This window comes from Filicampus tigris, chromosome 4 (genome assembly GCF_054856515.1).
Source record: "Filicampus tigris isolate MCC_2025a chromosome 4, RoL_Ftig_1.0, whole genome shotgun sequence".
NCBI classification, from domain to species: Eukaryota; Metazoa; Chordata; class Actinopteri; order Syngnathiformes; family Syngnathidae; genus Filicampus; species Filicampus tigris.
The window spans coordinates 11,734,342-11,759,182 of NC_141220.1; the positions used below are offsets into that span (position 1 = coordinate 11,734,342).

At 40.1% G+C, this 24,841-nt stretch overlaps 1 protein-coding gene across 3 annotated transcripts in view; it reads left to right on the top strand.

Moving 5' to 3' along the window:
- Positions 1-24,841, top strand: part of srgap1a (SLIT-ROBO Rho GTPase activating protein 1a) — a 71,353-nt gene that overhangs the window by 29,135 nt on the left and 17,377 nt on the right. For 2 of the 3 annotated variants that reach the window (XM_086027994.1, XM_086027996.1), the window contains exons 4-17: positions 6,139-6,201; positions 9,497-9,676; positions 10,134-10,262; positions 11,075-11,296; positions 13,752-13,853; positions 15,358-15,555; positions 16,585-16,669; positions 17,743-17,770; positions 18,077-18,182; positions 20,571-20,631; positions 21,217-21,294; positions 21,403-21,537; positions 24,019-24,124; positions 24,271-24,495. In XM_086027994.1, the coding sequence (XP_085884120.1) occupies positions 6,139-6,201; positions 9,497-9,676; positions 10,134-10,262; positions 11,075-11,296; positions 13,752-13,853; positions 15,358-15,555; positions 16,585-16,669; positions 17,743-17,770; positions 18,077-18,182; positions 20,571-20,631; positions 21,217-21,294; positions 21,403-21,537; positions 24,019-24,124; positions 24,271-24,495 (1,718 nt within the window). Of the gene's footprint in view, positions 1-6,138; positions 6,202-9,496; positions 9,677-10,133; positions 10,263-11,074; positions 11,297-13,751; positions 13,854-15,357; positions 15,556-16,584; positions 16,670-17,742; positions 17,771-18,076; positions 18,183-18,719; positions 18,754-20,570; positions 20,632-21,216; positions 21,295-21,402; positions 21,538-24,018; positions 24,125-24,270; positions 24,496-24,841 lie in introns of all 3 variants that reach the window. The other variant, XM_086027995.1, reaches the window with a different exon arrangement.

Below are 24,841 nucleotides of genomic sequence, written 5' to 3' on the forward strand. Positions count from 1 at the left end.
AAATATGCTTTCGGTTAAGACAAATAAGGACAATCAATTCATATGCATACGTGTAGTGTTTCCTTACAAAGTGACAACAAACGTTTGAGGAATTTGGTTTTTAGACAAACCAATTGTTTAAACTTGCCACCAGAACCATGTAGATTTGCTATGCAACACCAATCACCTGTGAAGTTTCAGTATGTAGTGCAATTGGGTTTTTACTTTTCAACACGCACTAAATAGTCATCTTGTCATCAAGTATTTTTATTTTAGATTTGAATTAATGCAGTGCTTTGTGTGCGGTTCTTTTTATTTTAATGTAAGATTGCAGTCTTGATCTGCCTGATTTCAGATCACTAGGTTTTCACCTCACTGCATTAAGACCACAGATTTATGACCAAAACCAGTCCTCTGCCGCCTGGCCCACCACAAAGATGACAACACCCTAGTGGATTATGAGTTCCTTTGCTGTTGGAGTCACATGAACCCACCACAGACCCAAATTACAAAGTGGCTTTGCCTTAGAGGCATGCCTTTGTGTCAGCTTAGCTAGTGTGACTATTTCTATCTTTTCTGTCTGCCTCTCATTCCATCTTTATTTCCAGCTCTAGCAAGCCATAACCATAAACATTTAGCCTCCTTGTTGAGGTAAGGTCCTTTCATTCATGTACACAGTAGAGAAACAGGAAAGTGCTGTTCCCATTTCATTTGGTGTTTAAAGTTTCACCGATCTTTCTTTTTCTGACACCAGGTGTGACTCAGATTTTACTGCTTCTGCCCTTCCGATCTCTACACCTACTGTATAATGTAATACTGTAACATTTGAAATTAACAAACATTTTGTCTACAGGACAGAGAAAATGTTTTAGACACCACAAGCTTTTTAAATGACCTTTTTCACAGCAGTCACAGTAAAACAGTAAATAGTAGAACATTGCATGATGGTTTCCTTCAAACTTTTTAGAGTAGGGGTGGTGCATGGGTGAAGGAACAACCGATTCGGGTTGAGTTGCAAATTCTGAATTTATTTTTGCTATGGCATCTGGAATTCCACCACCGCTGTCACTGTCTGTCTGGTTCCTCATGTTCACAGACAAACACAACTGTGGCACTCCACACTTTTTGTTTTTCACTTTTGTGGCTGAGGTCTAAGCTCCACTGAGTGACAGTCTAGTGGTACATGGTCATTATAGCATTGTTGTAATACCATTACCTAAGACCTTTGCATAATGCTTTAGCAGTTGAATTTCACAGGGAATTCCGGTGACATTGTGCAGAAAATTGGCAGTGTGGTGGGAGGTCCAGTTTATAGGAGACCCGAGCCTCTGCTCAGCCTCTAATTAAAGCCTCGCCAAGCCTTTGATCCGAGAAGAGCTTCAATAATGATGGCCAAATAACAGAAAATTTACCAAGGTTATGTGGGCCCCTAACAATTTTTAGGAGACGAGTGTAGTTTTGTCGTCCTTCCAGCAAAGCAAGTGTTTTTATTACCTGATGTGCTCGGATGTCATGCTGTGGGGGGGGGGGGGTGGAGTAGTGGAAGACCCCAGAATCTTCATATTGTCCTCATCTTCCTGTAGATTTCATCATGTGTAGCTACTGTGGCACATCCTTATTCCTGCGATGCCAGATCACATCAGATCTATCCACTTTACATTAGTCAATGAACTGGCTACTTGTTTTACTCTTTTATTCATTGAACACACATTCTGTGACTGCATCTACCAGCATGAACCTGTCAAAGGTTCAGGACTTTTTGACATTTTTCGTTGTCAGTGGTGTATGTTTACGGTTTTACTGCAGTGCATTCATGCTATAATTTGTTCTTTTGAAACTTTATATTACACTTACAAATAAATATGGAGAAGTGTATTATCTGGCAGATTACATTTGTAGTTCTAAAACTGATTTCTAGCTTCCTTATGAGCTGAGGGCATTTACATTGGGTACGGAAAGTATTCAGACCCCTTGATATTTTTCACTTTCTGTGTCATTGCAGCCATTTGCCAAAATTTAAAAATTTCATTTTATTTCTCATTAATGTACACTCAGCGCCCCTTCTTGACGAAAAAAAAACAAATGTCGAATTTTTTGCAGATTTATGAAAAAAGAAAAACTGAAACATCATTATAGTCATAGGTATTCAGACCCTTTGCAGCGACCTTCATATTTAAGTCACATGCTGTACATTTCTTCTGATCTTCCTTGAGATGGTTCTGCTCCTTTTTTAGAGTCCAGCTGTGTTTGATTAAACTGATTGGACTTGATTAGGAAAGTCACACACCTGCCTGTATAAGACCTTACAGCTCACAGTGCATGTCAGGGCAGTTTAGAATTATGATGTCGAAGGAACTTTCCAAGGTGACCAGAGACAGAATTGTGGCAAGGCACAGATCTGGCCAAAGTTACAAAAGAATTTCTGCAGCACTCAAGGTTCCTCAGAGCTCAGTGGCCTCCATAATCCTCAAATGGAAGAAGTTTGGGACGACCGTAATGCTTCCTAGACCTGGCCGTCCAGCCAAACTGAGCAATCATGAGAGAGGAGCCTTGGTGAGAGAGGTAAAGAAGAACCCAAAGATCACTGTGGCTGAGCTCCAGAGACGCAGTCGGGAGAAAGTTCTACAAAGTCAACTATCACTGCAGCTAGGGTTGGGCATCGTTTGAATTTGGACGATTCTCGATTCCTATTCTTAACAAAACAAAAGGAGTTATTTTTGGACAAATCACATGAACTTCAGACAATACAATAATGCAGTGAACACCAATTGATTGGCTAACCTTGCCTTGCTTCAGAAATCAAATATATATGACAAACACAACGCTGCATTTTAAGGGCAAGCAAGGAAAGTCTATCTAATCTAAGCAGTCTATGTAACCATATGATGTATCCGTATGTACAATATTTATGTATATGCTGCAGCTGCGTATGCTATAAGCTAAATATTAGCTGGATATGGGCATTTGTGCGTTGAACTTGTTGGCTCAATGTTGTAATTAGACGCACTTAGCCAATTCTGACTTTTGGGTCATAAGCTGCATCGCGTCAGTTCTATTGGCTAGGCGTCGGCCGAATGAGCCAGCCGGGTCAGTCCGGGCAGGATTACCGACCCCGCGAAGGGCGACTGCTGCCGCCGCTGTGGATATCCGTGGGAAGGACCGGGCGCACGCTTATAGTCGCCGCTGTGGCCTGCACTTGCCGGGCGGTATGAAAGATGAATACGGCCATGCCCTGCGATTGGCTGGCAACCAGTTCAGGGTGTCCCCCGCCTACTGCCCAAAGACAGCTGGGATAGGCTCCAGCACGCCCCGCGACCCTTGTGAGGATAAGCAGTACAGATAATGGATGGATGGATGAATGCGGCCAAGTACTGCAATATCCTGGAGGAAAACTTCTTCCAGAGTGCTCAGGACCTCAGACTGGTCCGAAGGTTCACCTTTCAACAGGGCAATGACCCGAAGCACACAGCTAAAATAATAAAGGAGTGGCTTCAGGACAACTCTGTGACCGTTCTTGACTGGCCCAGCCAGAGTCCTGACCTAAAACTGATTGAGCATCTCTGGAGAGACCTAAAAATGGCTGTCCACCACCGTTCACCATCCAACCTGCCAGAACTGGAGAGGATATGGAAGGAAGAATGGCAGGGGATCCCCAAATCCAGGTGTGAAAAACATGTTGCATCATTCCCAAGAAGACTCATGGCTGTACTTGCTCAAAAGGGTGCTTCTACTCTATACTGAGCACAAGGTCTGAATACTTATGACCATATGATATTTAATTTTTTTCTTTTTTAATAAATATGCAAAAAAATCTACATTCCGGTTATTTCTGTCAAGATGGGGTGCTGAATGTATATTATGAACTTTTTTGATTTTGGCAAATTGCTGCAATGACAGAAAGCAGAATGTGAAAAATGTCAAGGGGTCTGAATACTTTCCGTACCCACTCTATAGTAGCTGTTAATTTATCTCAACACAATCATACAGTTTTCGTAGTCAGCAGAACAATAAAATTATTGCAATATGAGTACCTCTGTAAGGTGGCTCACACTCTTCCTCACTTTCCAACTGCGCTAGCGGGAGCTGGCTTCCTGCTCGACAGAAGTAGCAGCCGTCTCGTACATGTAGAGTGCAGCTGCTTACTACTGGTGTCTCAGTTGGTTGACCCTTGAGGGACAAATTGCAGGACATGTGAATGCAGACGTGAGATTGTTCAAAAATATAAAATTATCCCCTTTTAAAAACTGTACCTCCAAATATTTGAATGAAAAACCTTCAACTAACTGTGTAATAATATTCAGTGTATTTCAGAATCAGAATAATTGTTATTGGGCAAGTATGTAACAACACAGAAGGAATTTGTCTCTGGTAGTTTGAGCCACATTACTATTATGGTGACCAGTAACTCCATCTGTATGAAATTGTTTGCGTCTCATCAAACTACCGGTAATTGGTTCAATCACACAAATACACACATACAGGCTATGTGGAGTGTGCATCCACCAAAAGAAAACACTTTTTCAACAGAGGCTAATTTGGGATTGATCTTTTTGCAAGATTTATTCCTTAGATTAACCATACAGATAAAGGGATTAGTAGATTGGGATACAGACTCACTTCAAACCATTTATTGAAAATATGGAACATAATGGAGTGTTGGTTTCTTCCCAGTCTTTACCTCTCTTGCACACATACCCTTGCAGCACACATGATGCTGAGAAGGCCTTTTATGTTATTGAGCTCTGGAACACTTCCAAGGCTTCTCAATGGAGTCGGGTTGACGACTGTTAGAGCTGACAGATAGTCAAATATTCCGTCCACTGAAATGATGGTTGTAAATAGATTTTTCCTTTAGTCAAGGCCCATGCCTTCATGGTCCTTATGTTCTGTAAAAAAAAGTTTAAAGTATTATTTTTCAAATATAAAAATACAGATGAACTATAATCATTTTCTTAAGCCATAATCCATTATTATATACAGTACAGTATTACACTCATACTCGCTTAAACACTCTTAATTGACAAATGTGTGTGGTTTGTGTTTTGAAAATTTGGCCCAAGGTTATCTAGGTTTACAAGCTTTTTAGATTAGGAAATTGCCTGTGGTGGTGGTTAGGAAGGTGTTTCAGATAGGCTACTTTACCAGCATGATTCTCTAATTTTGTAAGACGGCCTGGCAGCCAGGGTAAGAATGTAATCCACTTTGCTGTGTATTCAATCAGGTCAACCGGCGTGCAGCATTGTGAGGAATGTGTAAAGAGCAAGCGTGTCAAGCTTGTGTATCAGATTTTTTTTTTCAACTGTCCAGTTTGGCTGAGGCGGGCTAAGCTGCATGGTGTTAGGTTTTAATCATCTTAAAAGTGCTGCTCCACACCGAGCCACACTCAAGATGGAGCGTCTCTGGAGTGGGGCCAAAGCGGGCCTGCAGCCACCTTACAAGCAAGCATCGTTGGTCAAGCAACAGTACATACAGAACACAATAAAAACATTTGTATTTCTTTTTTCAGCTTCTGAACAACCACTCCCACCCCCCTTTTTGTCACCCTTCACCAAAACAATACTACCAATTAGTAAAGGGCTTTCAATGGGGAATTTATAGGTGATAAAATGTGTTTTTTCACATCCATCTGATTATTCCTGTTATGCATCCGTCCAAGTAACTTGCACAAGCTGGAAGCTTTTGTTAAACGGTGAAGGTCAACACGTTGTCAGGAATTATTTTTTCTACATCATAGTGACATTACTTCAGGAATCGATAATATCACATCTGTTCCACTTGAATCGTGGGGGTTTGTCAGATCTTGAAGCAACATCTGTAAATTGTAGGCTTATGGGTCTGGATAAAGATTTATTCAGTCCAAGACCGTAATCATATGCTGTGCTGTAATGATGCAAGCTCTCAGCAGGAGTGGAAAGATCAAAATTAATAACCTTGACTCATAATATTAAAAATGGGGTACATCATTGTAGTACTGTATATACTGTATGGTGTGAATGAAAGTGAATGGTAAAGGCCGTTCATTTCTCTTCCTTTATCAAAACATCCATTTGAGTGTCTGTCAATTTTGGAAAGGTCAGCAGCTGTGATAAAATTTTGTTGAATAAGCAATTTGCTTTGTTGTTCTCATTGTTTTTCCTTTCTTTCTATTATTTTTTCTAGAGCAAGGAAATAGCATTTCAGCTCCAGGAAGACTTAATGAAGGTCCTTAATGAGCTATACACAGTAAGTAGTAATGATTTCCCCTTTTTGAGCTAATGTGGTTTAAGTGCATTGCCCTGCGCTGCCTCACTAAAAACTACTGACAAATTGTCTCTATTGTTATGCTTCCAAAATGAGACTAATAACATCTACTTTATTAAAACAGCCAATAAAATAAAATCAATGAAATGGCTGCTAAAAAAAAATCCCATCACTAACAAACAATAATTCATATCTTGTAATATATTATAATCCCAGTATAGTGGCTACCTGAATTTAGGACAACTTCAGGAAAGCATTTAGTTACTGGAAAGGATGAAAACAGAGGTAATATGTACCAACCATAACTGTGTGGTATGCTCAAGTCAATATACAGTGTGTACCTTTTAACACACTCGTGGATTTGACCTGGTTTATCCCTTGTTGATGTACATGTGCACACACAACGTTGAATCATGCACACTCATGCAGCTATTGCATCAGACATCCAGAGTCCCTATGTCTGCCCCCACCAGTGAAATAACAGGTCTGGTCTCCCTCTAAATATGTCAATCTAAAAGAAGCAGCAAAGTAAACACAGCAGTGCCAGATTCTAGACCAGTAAATGTGGAGTACATTGCCCAAGGTCAGTCAACCGTCCCTAAATTAGTTTGAGTTGAGCCAAACCCCACCAAAGGCAAAGGCTTCCACATTAGGCTTTGCACTCTTCTCTCGATACAGAAATAACACATTTTGAAAGAAAAATGTTAAGATTACAAGATGGGCTAGTCTGAATGTATGCGAAAGCTGAGGGTTTTGCAAGTTTAGTGCTTTCACAGGTTCTGGAGCTGTAATTTGCTGAAGTTTGAATCATCTCTCGCACTGGCAATAAGAGTAAAATTATACATTTGAATGACACTTAAGTTACATGCCTCAAGGACCAAGTCAACATAGCAATCGTTGTGTCCTCACTGTTAAATAGAATAGATTTTACAGTCGTCATCATTATCTGTATGTCGGACACTTAAACTGCAACAGCATCCCTACAGGTAAATGCAACTCTGCGGAGGCACAAGGTAGTACAAACTGTAGGTCGGCTTCAAGTCCTGATAAATGCAGAGGGTTGTGTCAGGAAGAGCATCTGTCTTTAAGCTTAAAACTATTAGGAGCGTTCATCCAAAGAATTTCGTACCGGATCAGTCGTGGCACAAGTCAACAATGACTGCCATTGGTGTTGTTCACCTACAGGGTAGTGGTGGAAATTCATTTACTGTGGGTCGAAGATGAAGAAGAGGTGGAAAGCGAGTTTATAGGCAGAAAGAGAAAAAGAAAGCACAGAGCCTAGACCTGAAAGTGAGGACTTTGAATGTTGGCATATCACAGAAAAAAATGGAGAGTTGTTGGAGAAGGATGGAAGTGTTTGTAATGAACACTGAAGAGACTGGAACATAGGATGACCTCCAAGAGTGGAGGTAGAAGCACGTAGGTGGATTACATCTATGCAGACGATGTAACCTGAAGGAGGTTATGAACTGTAAGGTGGTGGTAGGGGAGAGTGTAGGTAGACAGCATAAGCTAAACCTTTTGGGGGTGAGGAACACTAAGAAGACAAAGGCAGATCTGAGAACCATGTGGGGGAAGCTGAAAAAGGAAGCATGTATTGTGACTTTTCAAAAATAGGTGAGACAGGAGAGTGGACCGCTATAGCCAATTTGATCAGAGACGCTGGCAGGAGAGTACCTGGCGTGTCCTCTGAAGTTAGAAGTTGTTTAGTTGTCAGGTTTTATTCCTCTGTGTTTACTTATGTCTAAGTTTTGGCCAAAGTGTTGGGTATCAGTAGCAGGTACATGTATATTTTTGAAATTAAAATGTTGGCATTGTGACAACACTACTGGTGTTAACATTTACCCCCTTTACCTGTATATCTCTTGTCTGCTCTTGAACACCTGCAATTCATGTTCATGTTTTATGATTTTTCTTTCATTGATTCAGTCTAATGGATCTATACTAAGTGAGTGTGAATAATACACACACTAACAATTTCCCGAGGCTGATGATTCAATCCAGTTCTTAATCAACAGTAACATGATGCAATTCATCCCCCTGCACTAAAAGCTTTTCTCTAACATCATTAGTATTCTTCCAAATATGATGGTAGTCCCTGTGTGCATTCTTTGTGTACAGTATTGCACTGAAGCAAAATGCATGTGGTTGTTGTAGGTTTTAACTAGTGTTGTTCCGATGCCATTTTTCGGCCCCGATACCGATTCCAATACCCAGCCGTGCGGTATCGGCCGATGCCGATACTGTACCGATACCAGACTTTTGGGAAAAATAAGATATATATGAGCATTTTTTTCTTGTAATTCTAAAGAACTGCATACTCACTTGGATGTAAAACCATTGCTAACATGGCTTGGTCAGACTTAAAAACCTTTGTGAAACAGGAAAAAATAAGAAATCATATACATGAGGTATCTTTGAGAGATTGTTTCGGATTAATTACAAAAGCTATAGGACATTATTATAAAAGTTTGTTTAGAGTATTAGTGACCCATCGCAACAACTTCCACTGCCAAATCCAATTTCAAAAGCAAAAACAAGCAGTAGAAAAATCCAACAAGTTCGACTCCAAAATCCAAAATTGAGCAGGGTTTGTTGTTGCGTTCCATTCCCCTTGTTCACGCTCGCTGCCACCGCCGCCGCAAGCTCTTGGTGCTTGTTCACGTTTCGTCCTCAAATGTCTTATCAAATCTGACGTATTGAACCTGGCCATTTTAGTTCCACATCTTGCAACTTTTGCACCGCTAATTTTGCACCTAGCCGTTGTACTCGCTGGAGTTTCTATGTTGAAGAACAGTAATCCCATATCGCCATCAGCATTATTTCTCCTGTACCTCACTGTTTTTTTTTCTCTCAACATGAAAAAGCAGCCCCGCCATTGGTTAAGTGCATCCGCTCTGGGCCAATAGCGACGGCTAATACTGAACAGTCTCCACACACCAGTGTCGTGAATGAGCAAGATACAAGGCGCTGCATTCAATGTAAATTGAGCAGAGTTTGTTGTTGTGGTCAATTCCCCTTGTTAATGCTCGCTGCCGCCGACGCCGCAAACTCTTGGTGATCGTTCACAACACTAGTTTTAACCTGTTTGGACCAAATGCATGTCATGAAGGTGTCAACTGACTCATAATATAGTTAAGTTTACATTTTACAAAGGGTCAGTCATACAGTAACAAATGATTAGACTCCTGATCCGAGACTTGTTTGAAACGTAGATTCCATTGTGCAACAACCATTAAAGGTTTTTCTTTGCAACGTTCCTTTTCTCTCTCTCCAGGTGATGAAGACCTACCACATGTATCACTCAGAGAGCATTAGTGCGGAAAGCAAACTAAAGGAGGCAGAAAAGCAAGAGGAGAAGCAGATTGGTAGGGGAGATCCAGTTTTCAGCATCCGCATGGAGGACAAATACCAGAAGCGAAACTCTGTGAAGAAAATTGAGAAGATGAAGGAGAAGGTACATTATTATAGCAGAGAGTCACGTTTCTCAACCAATAGGGCTTATTTGTTTAAGTTCTGGCTCGTTTTGAGACAAAAGATTAGATGTCAATTGGAAAGGATTTTTGTTTAGTCTTCCTGGAACTCTGTAGTAGGGAGTATAGAAATAGAGACGACGATGAGTGTGTACATCAGTGTGCATTGGTCATTGGATGGTGACTAACAGCACCGCCTTCTGCCTGTCTCCTTAAGTGAGAGGAAGTGTAGGCCAAGACTAATAGATCAGGAGAGTTCTGATGTGCTTTTTCTTATGTTTGACTCACGTCTACTTTTAAAAATGTGATGTTTGCAAGACGTTCTATGCTTCGTGTGCAGAGACAAAAGCACAATAATTTGTCAAAAAGGCAATTGCTCATTACGCCTCACAAGATCAGTTGTTCACAGCGTCTCATTCTCGCTTCCAATTCTCTCATTAGCGTCAAGCCAAGTACTCAGAGAACAAGATGAAGTCGATCAAAGCACGAAATGAGTACCTCCTGACACTGGAAGCCACCAACTCATCTGTTTTCAAGTACTACATTCATGACCTGTCAGACCTAATTGATGTAAGTATTAATACATGGTTTTGTCAACGTCTGTGTTCTCTTTTAACTGCACTGGTTTGGGTGTCTGGTTTTAAGGTGTTGCAGTTAAGGACTGTTTTACACACCATTAGAAGAGATGTGCAGTTGTAAACCAGTGAGGGAAATAATATCGGTTATTGCATATTATCTCTCATTTCTGTATAAATAGTATTGTATAAGGCTGTTTGTATTGTTTCTCTGTGGTTCAACAATATTTCACTCCTGATTACTTTGAGTGACTTTTCGGAAATCTTGCTATTAAACATTATTGGCAATTGCTTGATGGTATATTGCTCAACGTATTATTGATATATCCATAAATAATACTGCTGCTAAATAGAATGAGGGAAGTATGGATAGTTTTTTTATCAAGCAGTTGAGATTTTATATTCCAGAAAGGAATGGAATGAAGGAGATGACTCAAGTGTGATCTCTATTCTGCAGCATGCTGTATGGTGAAATTACCCTTCACCCCGCCTTGCTCACAAGCCTTCAGATCTCTCAAGGATTTGTGTTTTAGAATTTATACACAAAACTGTCTGTGTGAACTGTATTTGCAGACTCAGCACATTTCTTTATTAATGGAGACATTTACAGTGTAAAATTGTTTTTGTTTGCGTGTGTGTGTGTGTGTGTGTTGTTTTCGGTGCACAAACTTTGGTCATATTTCTAATTATAGACTATTTCAAATGTTATATCCTGAGCACAACAATGTGCTATAGATGGGCAAAAAAGCTGTTTACAATAGTTGTGTCTAAAAGTTACCTGCCGTTTATCTATCTATCTTTTTCTAGTGCTGTGATTTGGGATACCATGCCAGTTTGAATCGAGCCTTGCGGACTTACCTGTCAGCTGAATATAACCTGGAGACATCTCGCCATGAGGGTCTTGACATAATTGAAAATGCGGTAGACAGTCTAGACCCAAGAAGTGACAGGCAAAGATTTATGGAGATGTTCCCGACGGCCTTCTGTCCACCTGCAAAATTTGAGTTTCAGCCTCACATGGGAGATGAGGTGAGTTCAATTAAAAACAATGCAAAGAGGGAATGCAACAATGTAAAGGGGGAATGCAGTAACAATAAATTTTATAATTATTGTTCAGAAAAGACAAACTTCATTTAAAAAATAGTTTAAAGATCGTGATCCAAGACAAGCTTGCCTACAGCAATTTGAGGAAATTATTTCCTGATACAATATGGGTGATTTTCAGTGCTTTAGGTTACATTCAGACTACAGACAAATGCGACCCAAATCAGATTTTTTTGTTTTTTTTAATATGTTTTTTTTTTTTTTTTTTTTTAAGGACAGCCCGAACGGCTCAGACGGGAAATTAAAAAAAGAAAGTCGTACTAAGCACAAACGGAAGTGGATTTTCGTCCGTCAGTGTGTTCATCACTAACCTGGTCAAGTCCGAACAGACCTCACAGTCCATCATTGACAGATGCCCGTTTTGCTGTTGAGATGCCCGTTTAGCTGATTTATGTTGTATTTTGACGTTTTTAATGTACAGCACTTGTAGTTGCATCCGATGTGTGAAAAGTGCTATATAGATCAAATTTGATTTGATTTGATTTGAGAGATGGAAACGCGACCCAGACTGCATTGAATGTATATATACAGCAGGTAAGCGGCATGCACCAAAGAGAGACTCATAAATTTGTCTCAGATTGCAACAACTAATTAATTTCTCATTAATTTGTGGTAATAAAGTAGCTTTGAATATAGACATTTTGACAGAAAAGTAATTGTGAGTTAAGTTTTACATTTCTAATTTTATTTTTGGAAAGAGTAGGGTTAAGAGGTTGTAAAACAGTATTTTGAAGCCCCACACTCAATGTCAGAAAGTGGCAGTAATGCATCGAAAGTTGTTTGCCAACCGCTAAAAGACGACGTGAAGTCAAAATAAAAGGTTTTGCACAAGGAGTAGGAAGCATTTTAATCCACCATGATTGTACCTTTGGCAATAATATGACATAGGATTCTGATTTAGATAAGTAAAACCTTTAAAAATCAGGGTGCAAACATTTTCAGAGTCTGTTAAAATTCATATTCTCATTGGTAATAGGTTTTATGATACATACAAGTCACTTCCTGCAAGTTGTCAACCACAGATCAATTGGAAAATAGGTTTTACTTACTCATTCCGAGTGTTTCCGAACATCATGGATGCTCGAGGAATCGTGGCTATAGCCACCAGAAGTGACATAGATATAGCTAAGCCGCTCGATACACCATCGACTGTACAATTCCATGCGCTACAAACACAGCACATTCAATGGCGAACGATGTTTTGGAATGAGAGGATTTTGAAACACACGAGCCGACAGAAGGGGCCGTTATTAGACCGTTCATGATTGGTAGTCACTGAATCCTCCGGCTACTGCGACGTTACATCTCCGGAAAAAGCCGAAGATGAGGGAGTGCGAGATTCAAATGGCAGACGACACATTCTGAATTGTATTTAGTGATTAGACTGCTGTCTACCAACGACCTAATCACATTTGAATGACAGTTATTCATTGTAAAATGGGTTCTAGAGGGCTACAGAAAAGTTTTCAAAGTTTGCACCCTGAACTTTAAGAGTTAAAGTGGCAGCAAGCTCCCTCTTAACAGTTCAATAGATTGGCAAGTAAGTGTAGCCTATGTGAAATGTCAAATGTTTGTGAGTGCAAAGCTGTTGGAGCAGCAAGTCGACACATTATGATGTACGTAGTGCACTCCATTTACCATTTTAATCAAATTGGTTCATATAATAGATTGATGGATTTTTCATCTGTTGGACTTTTTTTTTCCTGATTGATGATTAACGGACGCGTGGCTAAAATTACATGACAGAATGACGTACAGCTGATTATAGTACGATATGCAGGCTGCTGACGGATGACGAATGACGGACTAGCAAACTTTAGTAAAATGCCCAACTCTGCTAGTCTGTAAGGAATTCTAACTTTGATCTACTTCACCAGTTTAACATTTTAATTCTGGAGTCACCAACCTTTTTGGAAACTGAGAGCTACTTCTTGGATACTGATTACTGCAAAGGGCTACCAATTTGATACATTACTGAAATAACACATTTGCTCAAATTGCCTTTAATTATATGTTATTAAAATTGATATTCATCAATATGAAGACACTGATTATGGTAATAATGACTGGCTAATTATGGAAAGGATCAATGTTATTAACGATGATTTAAGAAGGTAGAAAACAAAAAAATATCAACATGCAACACTTTTTTTCTGCAGCTCTCTGCAAGTGTATATATTTTCAAAAGAACACTTCTACAACATTCCTAGGAAATTATAATGTCCCACCACTGGTACTACTTTTAGAACAGGCCCACGGGCTGGTCATGCATTCCTTGGGGGCTACTTGGTGCCCATGCACGGGCACCATGTCAGTGAGCCCTGTTTTAATTGCTAAAGTGATTATTGACTTATTTATTTGATGTTTATTATTCTGTAAGGTGTGTCAGGTCGCAGTACAGCCGCCAGTGAATGGAGAGCTAATACTGAGGTTCCAGCAGCTGCAGTCTCGCCTGTCTACTCTGAAGATTGAAAATGAAGAGGTAAAACCGTTTGAATTTTAAGCATCCTTTTTGTATTGGGAATTCCTTCAGCAACGTAACACACAAATACCTCAAAGAAGACTAGATAGATTACAGTCACATCCATCAGGCTGCTCTCTCATGTCTGACTTGCTTTCCGTCTTGCCTCTACCTTTTTTTCTCAGTTTCTTTCACCTTGCCACATATGAGCACTATTCTGAATATTCCATAAAGTCTTAGGGTGAAGATATTTGGGTATTTCTAAAATGAAGTATTTTGTGCAAAGGACTTCTGATAACTCATTGTGTATGACGTCAGCTGTCATCGAAACTTAATTACAGGGACCTGATTGTCAACAGAAAAAAAAAAACATTCATCTCTCCATTAAGTATTCAACATACTTATTTACTGCATTAGTTCTAGGGAGGGGGTATGATGACAAGCTGTATGTCCTTGTATGGTTTAAGTGGATGTCCTAGTGGGTCCAAATGGAAGGACATTGCTGCCTTGTGTTATTATTACCAGATGGCCTCGCTATCCTGGCACTGTGTGCCAGAGACATCCTTGAAAAATGAACGTTAAAAGCATTTTGATGACATCCAAGCATGAACTGTCAAACGTTGCGAGCCTGTCTTCATCCGGCCGGGAAATGCTTCAGGGCAGTGCTTGACAGAAGTGCAGCTGTTTCCTTTTCTCTTTGACTGCTGTGAAATGGTGAAAACATTGCTGAATTTACTTTGCATTAGTTGTGGATGTATGCTTTAAAAGAAGATTTTAACTCTCATTGCCACTGAGCGAGGTTTTTCAGGTCTGATATAATGCCGCTCTATAATTAAAAAATGTTTCCCGAGGACACCGTTCAATCATTCACTGTGATTAATCTTCCCTTTCATTTCAATAATATGACTTTATAAATGTATTGGCTCAACTTGAGAAGGAGAACAGAAATGATTTCTTATTTTGTGCCCATCCAAACCCCATACTTTATAAAGAGTGTACAGTTATCGTACAGTACATGCTTCCTTGTCAGGTTGTTTTTCCCCAGATAAAACCAACTCCATCAGAGCTCTACTTATTGTTGTTGATGACCAGAATGCATATTCACTACATTGGCTTTTGAACGCTGCAGAGTGCAGACATTTCCAAGCCTCTGAGAGGGTATGCTAAGTGTTACTATTCATGACTTAATGGCATACTGCTGTCTTTTATAATAACAGTAACTTAAAAGTGGGGCAGGTAGTTTGAAATGTTATAAAATTTTCTTTTAGATATGGGCGCAAATGTATGAACAGCAAAAACATTTATGAGCTCCTTTCACAAGAACCAAGCAGATATGCTACTTAAAAGTCTGCACCTTCCTGTACAATCTTTTGTCCCCCTTTGGTTCCTTTGAGTGCATGTAACAAGATTATTTTTACTGGGATGCACTTTTTATAGAGTTATGGGCTAGCATGGGTTCAGTGGCTGTAACGACACACTTCGCTTCAAATCCGGTCATCACCTTCGTCATCTTGTTTGTCTAAAGGTGAAAAAAACATCAGAGGCCACTCTCACCACCATTCAGGACATGGTGACCATTGAGGATTATGACGTCTCGGAGTGCTTCCACCACAGCAGATCCACTGAGTCGGTCAGGTCCACTGTGTCAGAGACATACCTCAGCAAACCGAGCATCGCGAAGAGGAGGGCCAACCAGCAGGAGACTGAGCAGTTCTACTTTATGGTGAGTTGTGGCGGCTGGCTTGCCTTGACTGGCTCCCTGCAAACGACTACAGTCGCAGGGTGGCAGCGGTGGCCCAATGCGAGGGGGCCACATCTCAGTCTCGTTGCACTGCAGCTTTGACTAGCCGTCAAAATGTCTTTACGCGAAAGTGGTCTATGGTGCAAGAAAGAAGACCAGACCGCTGCCCGAGAGAACTGTGCTAAATCACCTTGCTGGTTACACAGTCTCAGACTGCAAGTCAGGTTTGGGCAAGTGCTTTCACGAAGGGGCCATACGAGAAACTGAAATGCTTATTCTGGGCCACACCTACATGCCAACTCGATTGTTAAATATTAATTTAATGTCTTTCCATGAAACAGCAGATTGTAATGTTTGAATACGATGCCATTTGTGTAGCCCTGGTATATGTTTTTGTAATTAGCTTGCATACTTGATGTTTTATTTTGACTGCCTAAAGGCTGCAGGGATAGCGGACAGGCTGAATGTGGCCCACGGGCCCTAACAGTCTACTGCCTTTGTCAAACTTTTGAGACACGGGCCCGACTTTGCCCAGATATACTGGATGTCTTTAAATTCATCTATGAGGTCGATGGGTCGGAAATAAAATGAGCACCAAACAACAATATCTGGTGCTCATGAGATCCATGCCAATTTGATGTGCACCATGATCCTATTCAATCAATTTTGGTATTTTCAGTACACGCTGTATTTCTGTATGTTCAGTTTTATACATGGTAGAAATATTTACAAATTAAAAATCAATGCTGAATCAGACCTCTTCCTTCATCTTAGACTAAACATATTGGAATGACTCACCCATCCTTCCTCTTCTTCTGGCAAAGGTGAAGGCATCACAGATTAATCCCATGATGTAAGCCTTCTGCTTGTTCCATTCTGAAAATGGACATGCTTTGAAGAAGGTTAACAATTTCTCTGTGCCCTTTGCCCTAGCTGTCTTAATGATATATCATATTGGGTGATGTGACGGGCACTTGAGGCAGTGTTGTAATTACTTGAAATCCTCCACAGAAATTCCGTGAGTTTCTGGAGGGCAGCAATCTCATCTCCAAACTGCAGGCCAAACATGATGTGCTCAAGAAGACGCTTGGTGAAGGTACAGTCACTTTCTCCTTAGTGACCCTCTTGATAGTATGAAATTCCTTTTTTTTCTTTTTTTTGCAGTTGTTGGTGTTTTAACCTCTTTGTTCTAAATGATTGGTGTGATGTATTGAAATGTTAAACATGTTTATTATTGTCTCTATTCAAATAACCATCGTTCATCAATATATCTAGAAAAAGACTGATTTGAACGATACTGTGGCTTTATCCTCCCTAATTACTGTGTTTTCTCCAAATTAATGGACTGTAACGTATTAGATGGGGCAGCACGGTGGACGAGTAGTTAGCACATCTGCCTTACCTGGTTGGGGTTTTGAACCTGGGCTACCGCCTTCCTGTGTGGAGTTTGCATGGTTTATTGAAGCCCGTATTGTCCGTACGTCTGAATGTGCATTATTATTTGTCTATATGTGACCTGCAACTGGAAGGCAACCAGTTCAGAGTATACCTCGCCTCCCGCCCAAAGTCAGCTGGGATAGGCTTCAGCTCACTTGTTACCTTAGTGAGGATAAGCGCCGAAGCGGTACAGAAAATGGATGGATGGTATAAGAAGGGGGCGGCACGGTGATCGACTGGTTAGCACGTCCGCCTCACAGTTCAGAGGTCGTGGGTTCGATCCCGGCTCCGGCCTCCATGTGTGGAGTTTGCATGTTCTCCCCGTGCCTGCGTGGGTTTTCTCCGGGTACTCCGGTTTCCTCCCACATTCCAAAAACATGCATGGTAAGTTGACTGGACTCTCTAAATTGCCCCTAGGTGTGATTGTGAGTGCGGATGTTTGTCTTTGTGTGCCCTGCGATTGGCTGGCAACCAATTCAGGGTGTCCCCCGCCTACTGCCCGAAGACAGCTGGGATAGGCTCCAGCACGCCCCGCGACCCTTGTGAGGATAAGCGGTATCGATAATGGATGGATGGATGGTATAAGAAGGGGTGGCTATTGTTTGATGGCACTTTTTTGCCACTTGTGTGATCCTCAGTTATGCAAGAGAAACTGCAGTGTGTCGGTCTGTGACTTTGCAACATATTTGATCTGGTCATTTCAATTAAACTGTCCATCTTTTATCTCTTTAGGCCACAGAGCTGACTACATGACCACAAGGTAACGTAGTAAAAACACCATACTTCAGGAACCAGCGCATATTCACATCCTCATCCAGTTGCATCAGCAAATATTTGGTTAACATGTTTACATGTTAAAGACATAACAATTTTTAATGAAATTGCCATGATAGCTCTCTATCCTGGGAGAAGAAAGGACTGTAAAGGACTGTTTTTTTATGGGTTTAATCAGCCCTCATAACATGACTGATTCAACATAATTCATGGACATACTGGTTACTGGAGGGTAACATTGCTGAAGAAGATTGCATTGTCTTCTCCTTCTAATGCATTTTTTGTATTCTAGACATCCCAATGGGCTGTTCAAAACCCACACTGGCACCAGGCGGGCTAGACCCCGCTCTGTTTTTAATGTTAGATTATTTAATGGAAATATGGAGTCGTATATCAAGGTACCGATAACCACACTATCCATTCAACATTACTTCTCCTCCTCATTTTCTCTCTTGCTCCAGCTTTCTGGCCATGTTCATGGGATCCCCCAAGCCATTTAAGCTGTGGTTTAGCTTTAACCTGTAAAAACCTGTCTGTGCCTAAACTGTAGTAGTGGAATTGATAGGTTGGAAGGCCTTCTGAAAGAGAATAATGCCACTGGGATGGTTAATGTGTGCAGTTTCCCTTTAGTCAGTGCTGAGCCCCACATCAGTGAGCGTCTCTGGCATCTCCAGAGAGCAGAGTCCAGTGAAAAGATCAGGATTAGTGACAGTCTGAGTGGATGCCACACTGATAAGGTGTGCTGGCTTTCTCCACTCTTTTTCACTGCCACAACTGGTGACCAGTGCCTTCATGTTCCGTACAGTTCATTTTGGTTTAATGCCAGCACAAAGTGGATTGAGGGTGCACTCTTGATAAACGCTTTGGTGAGCAGCTGCTGTGGTCCTAATCTGGGTCTTGCTTCTTTCTCTCTCTTTCGCATTGCCTATCTGTAGCCGTGGACGACGGAACTCACATGCTCGTCATCAGGTAGACATCTTGAAGCATCTTAGGGAGCCCCAACTGCTTGCCTGCTTTCTCTAATGCCTTAACATTTCACTTAATTTAGTTTTTCAGTATTCGTCCGACTCAGACAGATATGACTTGGTTACAGGTGAAATTACAAAGAGGTCTCTGCAAAACTTGAAGAAAACTGCAAAAACTGAAGTACAGTTCTGCATTACAGAATGATGTGAAGCTGTTGTGACAAAGCACATCAACACCTTCAGTATATAAATGTCTTTCTAATTTTTTTTTTAATTGCACTTTTAAATTTGTGAAATTAGAACAGTTACCTGTCCCGATGAAAATTTATTCCCAAACTCAGTATATATGGAAGTGGCACTAACCTGTCACCGACAATAGGAAACAATGAAAATGTATGTGGACTAATAGTGATCTGCAGTTCCTACTCTACTTAGTAATACAGTTGTATGGTATCAAGGTTTCAGGCTTATCATAAGTGGGTTCAAATCTGTCAGGTTAGGCCTTTCTCTGGAGTTTGTGTTCATGGTTTTTGCAATTTTGCAAAAGACACGCACACACACGCATACAGATACAGATATAAATTGTAAATAGAGTCTTCGCAAAAGGCTAAAATGCTGATATATATTTTTTTAAATGTACCCAAATTTGTGTGAGAGTATTATCTATATTTTATATAGGAAAGTTAATTTAATAACAATCAATCACCACTAATCCTTGCAAAAATATACTATTACATAATTCTGCTGCACCAGACCTTTTCCACAGCTGTCTGAGGCTCCATTTCCATAATTGATAGCCAGTATTGGCATGGACCCTTTTGGACTGTGTACATTCCCCTGAGAGCCGTAAACAGAGCCAGTGTATCATTAAAAGCATGCACTGCTTTCCTGTGCAGTACTGATCTGCAGCATTGGCTGGCACAGATTCAGAACAAGAGTGCAGCCCACTTCTGAGTGTATTTAGCAAATGTATCTTCATAAAACTACTTCGCTTCTGATGTGTGAGACCATCCAAAATGATAAATGATCATCACTTCAGGTAGGCATTTGATGTGAAGACTGCCAGAGACAGGAAGTAGCTATATTAGAATTTGAAATTAGTTAACATTGAACCACAGGTTTACACATACGCCCCTTAATACTAAGATAAGATGTTGGATTTCATTAATACATAAACCAAGCAAGTGGTAATAATCACTAATTGTAGCTGAAGTCAACTCTGTCTGCGTCAGCACACTGTCACTAACACTCACTTCCTCTCTTAACCCACCTATGTTTAAAAAAAAAGTGCATGATTGTATGCTGTTTCCCCCCCCCAAAAAATATATATAAATGAATAAATGTGTGTGTATATATATATATATATATATATATATATATATATATATATATATATATATATATATATATATATATATATATATATGCACAAAGGAAAATAATTTGGAGTTTAAAAAAGAACAGCATAGAATTTTGACACATGATTTTTGTTGGACAGCGATGACACTTGTGATACATAACTCAGCTGATCATTAGAAAATAGAGTATAAAAATGTGTTTTCACATTTGCAAAAGACATTGGCCCAGAATAAATTTGATAATTATATTAGGACAAAAACTAATACTACCGTAAATAAAACACAGAAAAAAAAAACGTTTTCCATCACGTTTGTAGTGTTCATAAATTAAAAAATGATCCATGATCTAAACTGTGCAAATGTCAAAACACAGATGAGATTTTGACTATGTATTTATTCCAGGGTTGGTTGCTTTATTAAATTTAGCATGTATTAACGAAGATACCTTTTCAATCTTTTCAAGGATTCTGGGCAAGCTATTCCTCGTGTGGTTGAAAGCTGCATTCGTTACATAAATTTGTATGGTGAGTTGTTTTTACTCTCCCTTGTGTGGAAATGTAATGCAAGTACCACATCCATAGATTGACATCTTTCCCTCACCCTTCCCCAAACAATGTTTGTTGTTTAACGACTATTTCATGATTACGAATGATGCAAAATGTTGGTTTGTGACGAGGGAGTTTCCCCCACATTCTTGGGGAAATGCACAGCTTGGTTCTTAGCTTCTTTACTGAAAATGACACCCTTAAACAATATCAGATCGAATATTTAAAGATGATATCCTATGTTTTGCCACGTTGTCTGCTGCATTTTCAAGCAGCTAATTGACAACAATACACTGACAAATTGAAAAGCAGACAAAAAACAGGCTAATTATAACTCATTTTGAATTTTAGCCTTTTCCCCCTGATTAATCCTAATCCTAATTGGGACACACTTTAGTACTCCCTATTTTAAATCATTTTTTAATTTGGCATGTGTACGGGTATTAAGAACAAAATGTGGCTTTGTAGAACAAAGCACAGAGTCTTTTTTTGTTCTTAATTTATGAAGATATGTTTGCCTTCTGTTCCTATTTCCTGACTATCTGTCTTTGTCTCTCTGAGCAGGCCTCCAGCATCAGGGAATATTTCGGGTATCTGGTTCCCAGCTGGAAGTCAATGACATTAAAAATTCATTTGAAAGAGGTATTTATTCATCCAAACATTTGGAGCAATTAAGATTGCAACATGATACATTTAATTTACACTTAAATGCACATTCCAATTGACTCCATCAATGTGTCCATGTCATAGGTAATGACCCTCTGATAGACGACGAGAGTAATCATGACATCAACTCGGTGGCAGGTGTGCTAAAACTCTACTTTCGTGGCCTGGAGAACCCTCTTTTCCCCAAAGACAGATTCAGTGAACTGCTATCCTGCATCCGTAAGTATAGGGGTGTATTTCTTTCATCATTCTAACCAGATTTGTTTTACTCTTTCAAACATGTTCCTTTTATTACTCAGTTCAATCATTCTTTCAAACACGAAATTGATAGAAGTTCACAACGTTTAACATTATGAAAACAATAGTTACATGTGTTACCGATGTATACCGTGATCAGTCAAAATGAGAACCTTTAATCTTCAAGACTCTGGGTGTTTTCATGACTAGAAACTGGGGTTGAATCCCCATTAATTAAAAAAAAAAAAAATCACATTTTCATTACCTTGTGACTCGTTTACCTTATGTGGTCTTGTCTGTGGTCTTTTCCTTTTTTTTGTTTTTTGTTTTTTAAGTTTCTAAATATTACAAGAACGACTTGACAACGAAACAGTCTCGGTGTCACGTGTGAATGTGTGTGCTGTAATGCCTTGTGTGATGGAGTGTAGGTTAGATGTGTTCCTCGGTGTACTTAAGCACACTCGTGCAGGATGAGTGATGGAGATTCCTGTTTACATTCCCCAGCTCAACATGACAGTGATTGCAGTGTGGGCTGTGTGCCCAGCAGGGCTCCACATTAGGAGGGGGAAAAAAAAGTTTCTTCAATGTGGAGTTGCTGAGATGAGCCTCGGGCTCACTTTTCAATTGAAGTGCTCTCAGTTGATTGTTTTTTAGGAGCACTGCAGCTACTTCTGTATTTCAATGTGCACCATTGAGGTTTTGCTTGAGACTGCTGCACAAGCTGTAGATCAGGGATGTTCAATTAAAATTTGGAGGGGTTCGGTTGGAAGGGATTTCATGGGGCAAAGGCCCAGACCTCAAAATGTTTCTATGTGCGTGGCTGACACATCTGTTGATTCTCAAAACCATGGGTCCCCAACCACCGGTCAGCGGACCGATACCGGGCGGCAGGCCACTTTGGACCAGGCTGTGGCAGGCCGCACATGATGAAAGAAGGAAAAAAACGTACAGTACTTCCAGTTTATTTATTATCCGAGGTTGAAAAATATTTTATTTTGAAAAGTGGCCGGATTCTCTCCGTTACATCCATCTATGAATGACTCTTAACGCATGTGAAGTTGTCTCCTTCGTGTAATGCTAATATTAAATGCATAAGCTAGGAAATAAGTAAAATAAACAGACGTATTTGGAAAGTTTCTTTGCAGTCGGGGAAAAGGCCCAGTGAGAATTCAACTCAAAGCCTATGCCCATGAAGAAAAATAATGGTACATTTCACAGACAATACCAGAAGACCTACTTGAAATATGGATTTACGGCGACAAGTGATTCCTACGCAGGAAGGAAGTCCTCTCTGCACAACAATATGTGCAGTCAATGCAGACTTCAAAACTGATTTGTCAACAGCCAGCTCGTCAAACAATGTTGAAATTGCACTTAGTTATCCTTTTCACAGCATTTGTGGTTTTGCAAACATTAAGTTTTGCTTTCCATGAAAGAAGAACACATGAATTAAACCTGTACTATGAATTAAACTATCTTGACCTGCTAAAGAACAACAATACATGAATAACTATACTCTCCCAAAAAACAGAAATACAAAGTGCTTTTTGAACACACATCTAAACTCATAAAACGGTTTGCATGTGCAAATAAAGACCAGTGATAAATGAATAATAAACTAGAAAAACGTCAGGCCTATATTTCAGTACGAATTGTATTTTGATGCCTGCAATTTAAGAAGGAAAAGATGGCAAATCACAGGGGCACAGGCATCTCAGACCTAAATTTTAAGTATGTAACTTAGAACAGGCAAATTAAGCCTAATTTTGAAGTAAATAAAATAAAAGTATGAAATTATTTTTATTATCATTTATTTTACCTTTGACTATCGTCTCGCCAGCTGCATTGAGACATTCCTTCACAGCCAAACATTGCTTAATGCTCAGTTACGTTGCCCCAAAATTTAGAAACACACACTTGCTCTTTGTTGGCTTGTCAGTCTGTAGCCCAGCTGTACTCAGCTCTCAGTCCAGTTATCTTCTCCTGCCCTGCAACTCCTGGCCTCTGAGTTCCCGCTTTCTATTAAAGCCACGGAACATATAAGCAACATACGAGACACAATGGGTTTGACAAGCAACTGTGGGACTGGGACGCATGGCACCAAGAGCCATGCAGAACCTTACTTGCTGTAAGCTGTAATCACTATTATGGCTATTTTTGTTGTTGTATGGAAAGTGCTTTGTTACAGCTGTAGCTGTTGTGAAATGCGCTACATAAATACAATTGTATTGTATTGTATTGTATAGGTGCCCAGATGGCACAGAGTGACTGGAGGGTGACAAAGCTATTTTTAGCAGCCAGCAGGACCACAACTCAGCCAAATAAAACAAGCAACCCCAAGCGCCACCATGGGCAGTCGTATAACTATCAATGCGGTCTTACTGGCTTTTACCAAGAGGATGTTCCTGAACAATAACTTTTTCTACATGTATTTGATGCTCTTTGTCATTGTTACTGCTGTAGGAATAGAAAATCTGTACGACAGAGCGCTGTACATCCGCAAGATCCTGCTTACCATTCCCCGATCAGTGCTTGTCGTGATGCGCTACCTCTTTGCGTTCCTCAACCAGTAAGTTCTTTTTTTGGGCCAATAATCAGAAAATCCTCCCATGATGAACTTCTATTCAAGAAAGCATTTGTCTATTTCTGTCCACAACTGCTGTTTGCAGTCTGTCTGAAATGTCACACATATATTTCTCAACTTTTTTTCCACAGCCTATCTCAGTATAGTGACGAGAACATGATGGATCCATACAACTTGGCCATTTGCTTTGGCCCTACACTTATGCCCACACCGGAGAGCCAGGACCAGGTCTCCTGCCAGGCCCACGTCAACGAGATCATCAAGACCATCATCATTCACAACGAGACAATCTTTCCTGATGCCAAAGAACTGGATGGGCCAATCTATGAGAAGTGCATGGCAGGAGGAGATTATTGGTAAAGTTTTATGACCACAACTATAAATAATAGATTTTCCAACAAAGCACTTTACCTTGCTGTGCTACTGCTGTGTTACTGTTGCCTCAGTCGGGTTGAAGCTTACCATGCAAAAAAAGAAGAAATCACAAAGAGGTCACACATTTTCTAAATGAGTTTGTAGACAAAACATCTTTTTCTTATTTTCTTATTTATTTTTGGCTATGAGTCAAACATTGGCATGCAGCTAAACCGTCTTCATATGGCAACCACTCAACATGCAGGTATGCAGTGTGTCTTAACGGAGCCTTCCTCCAGCTGTCGATGAAATATATTTTTAGCAAGGTTTTTTTTTTTGTACTTGATG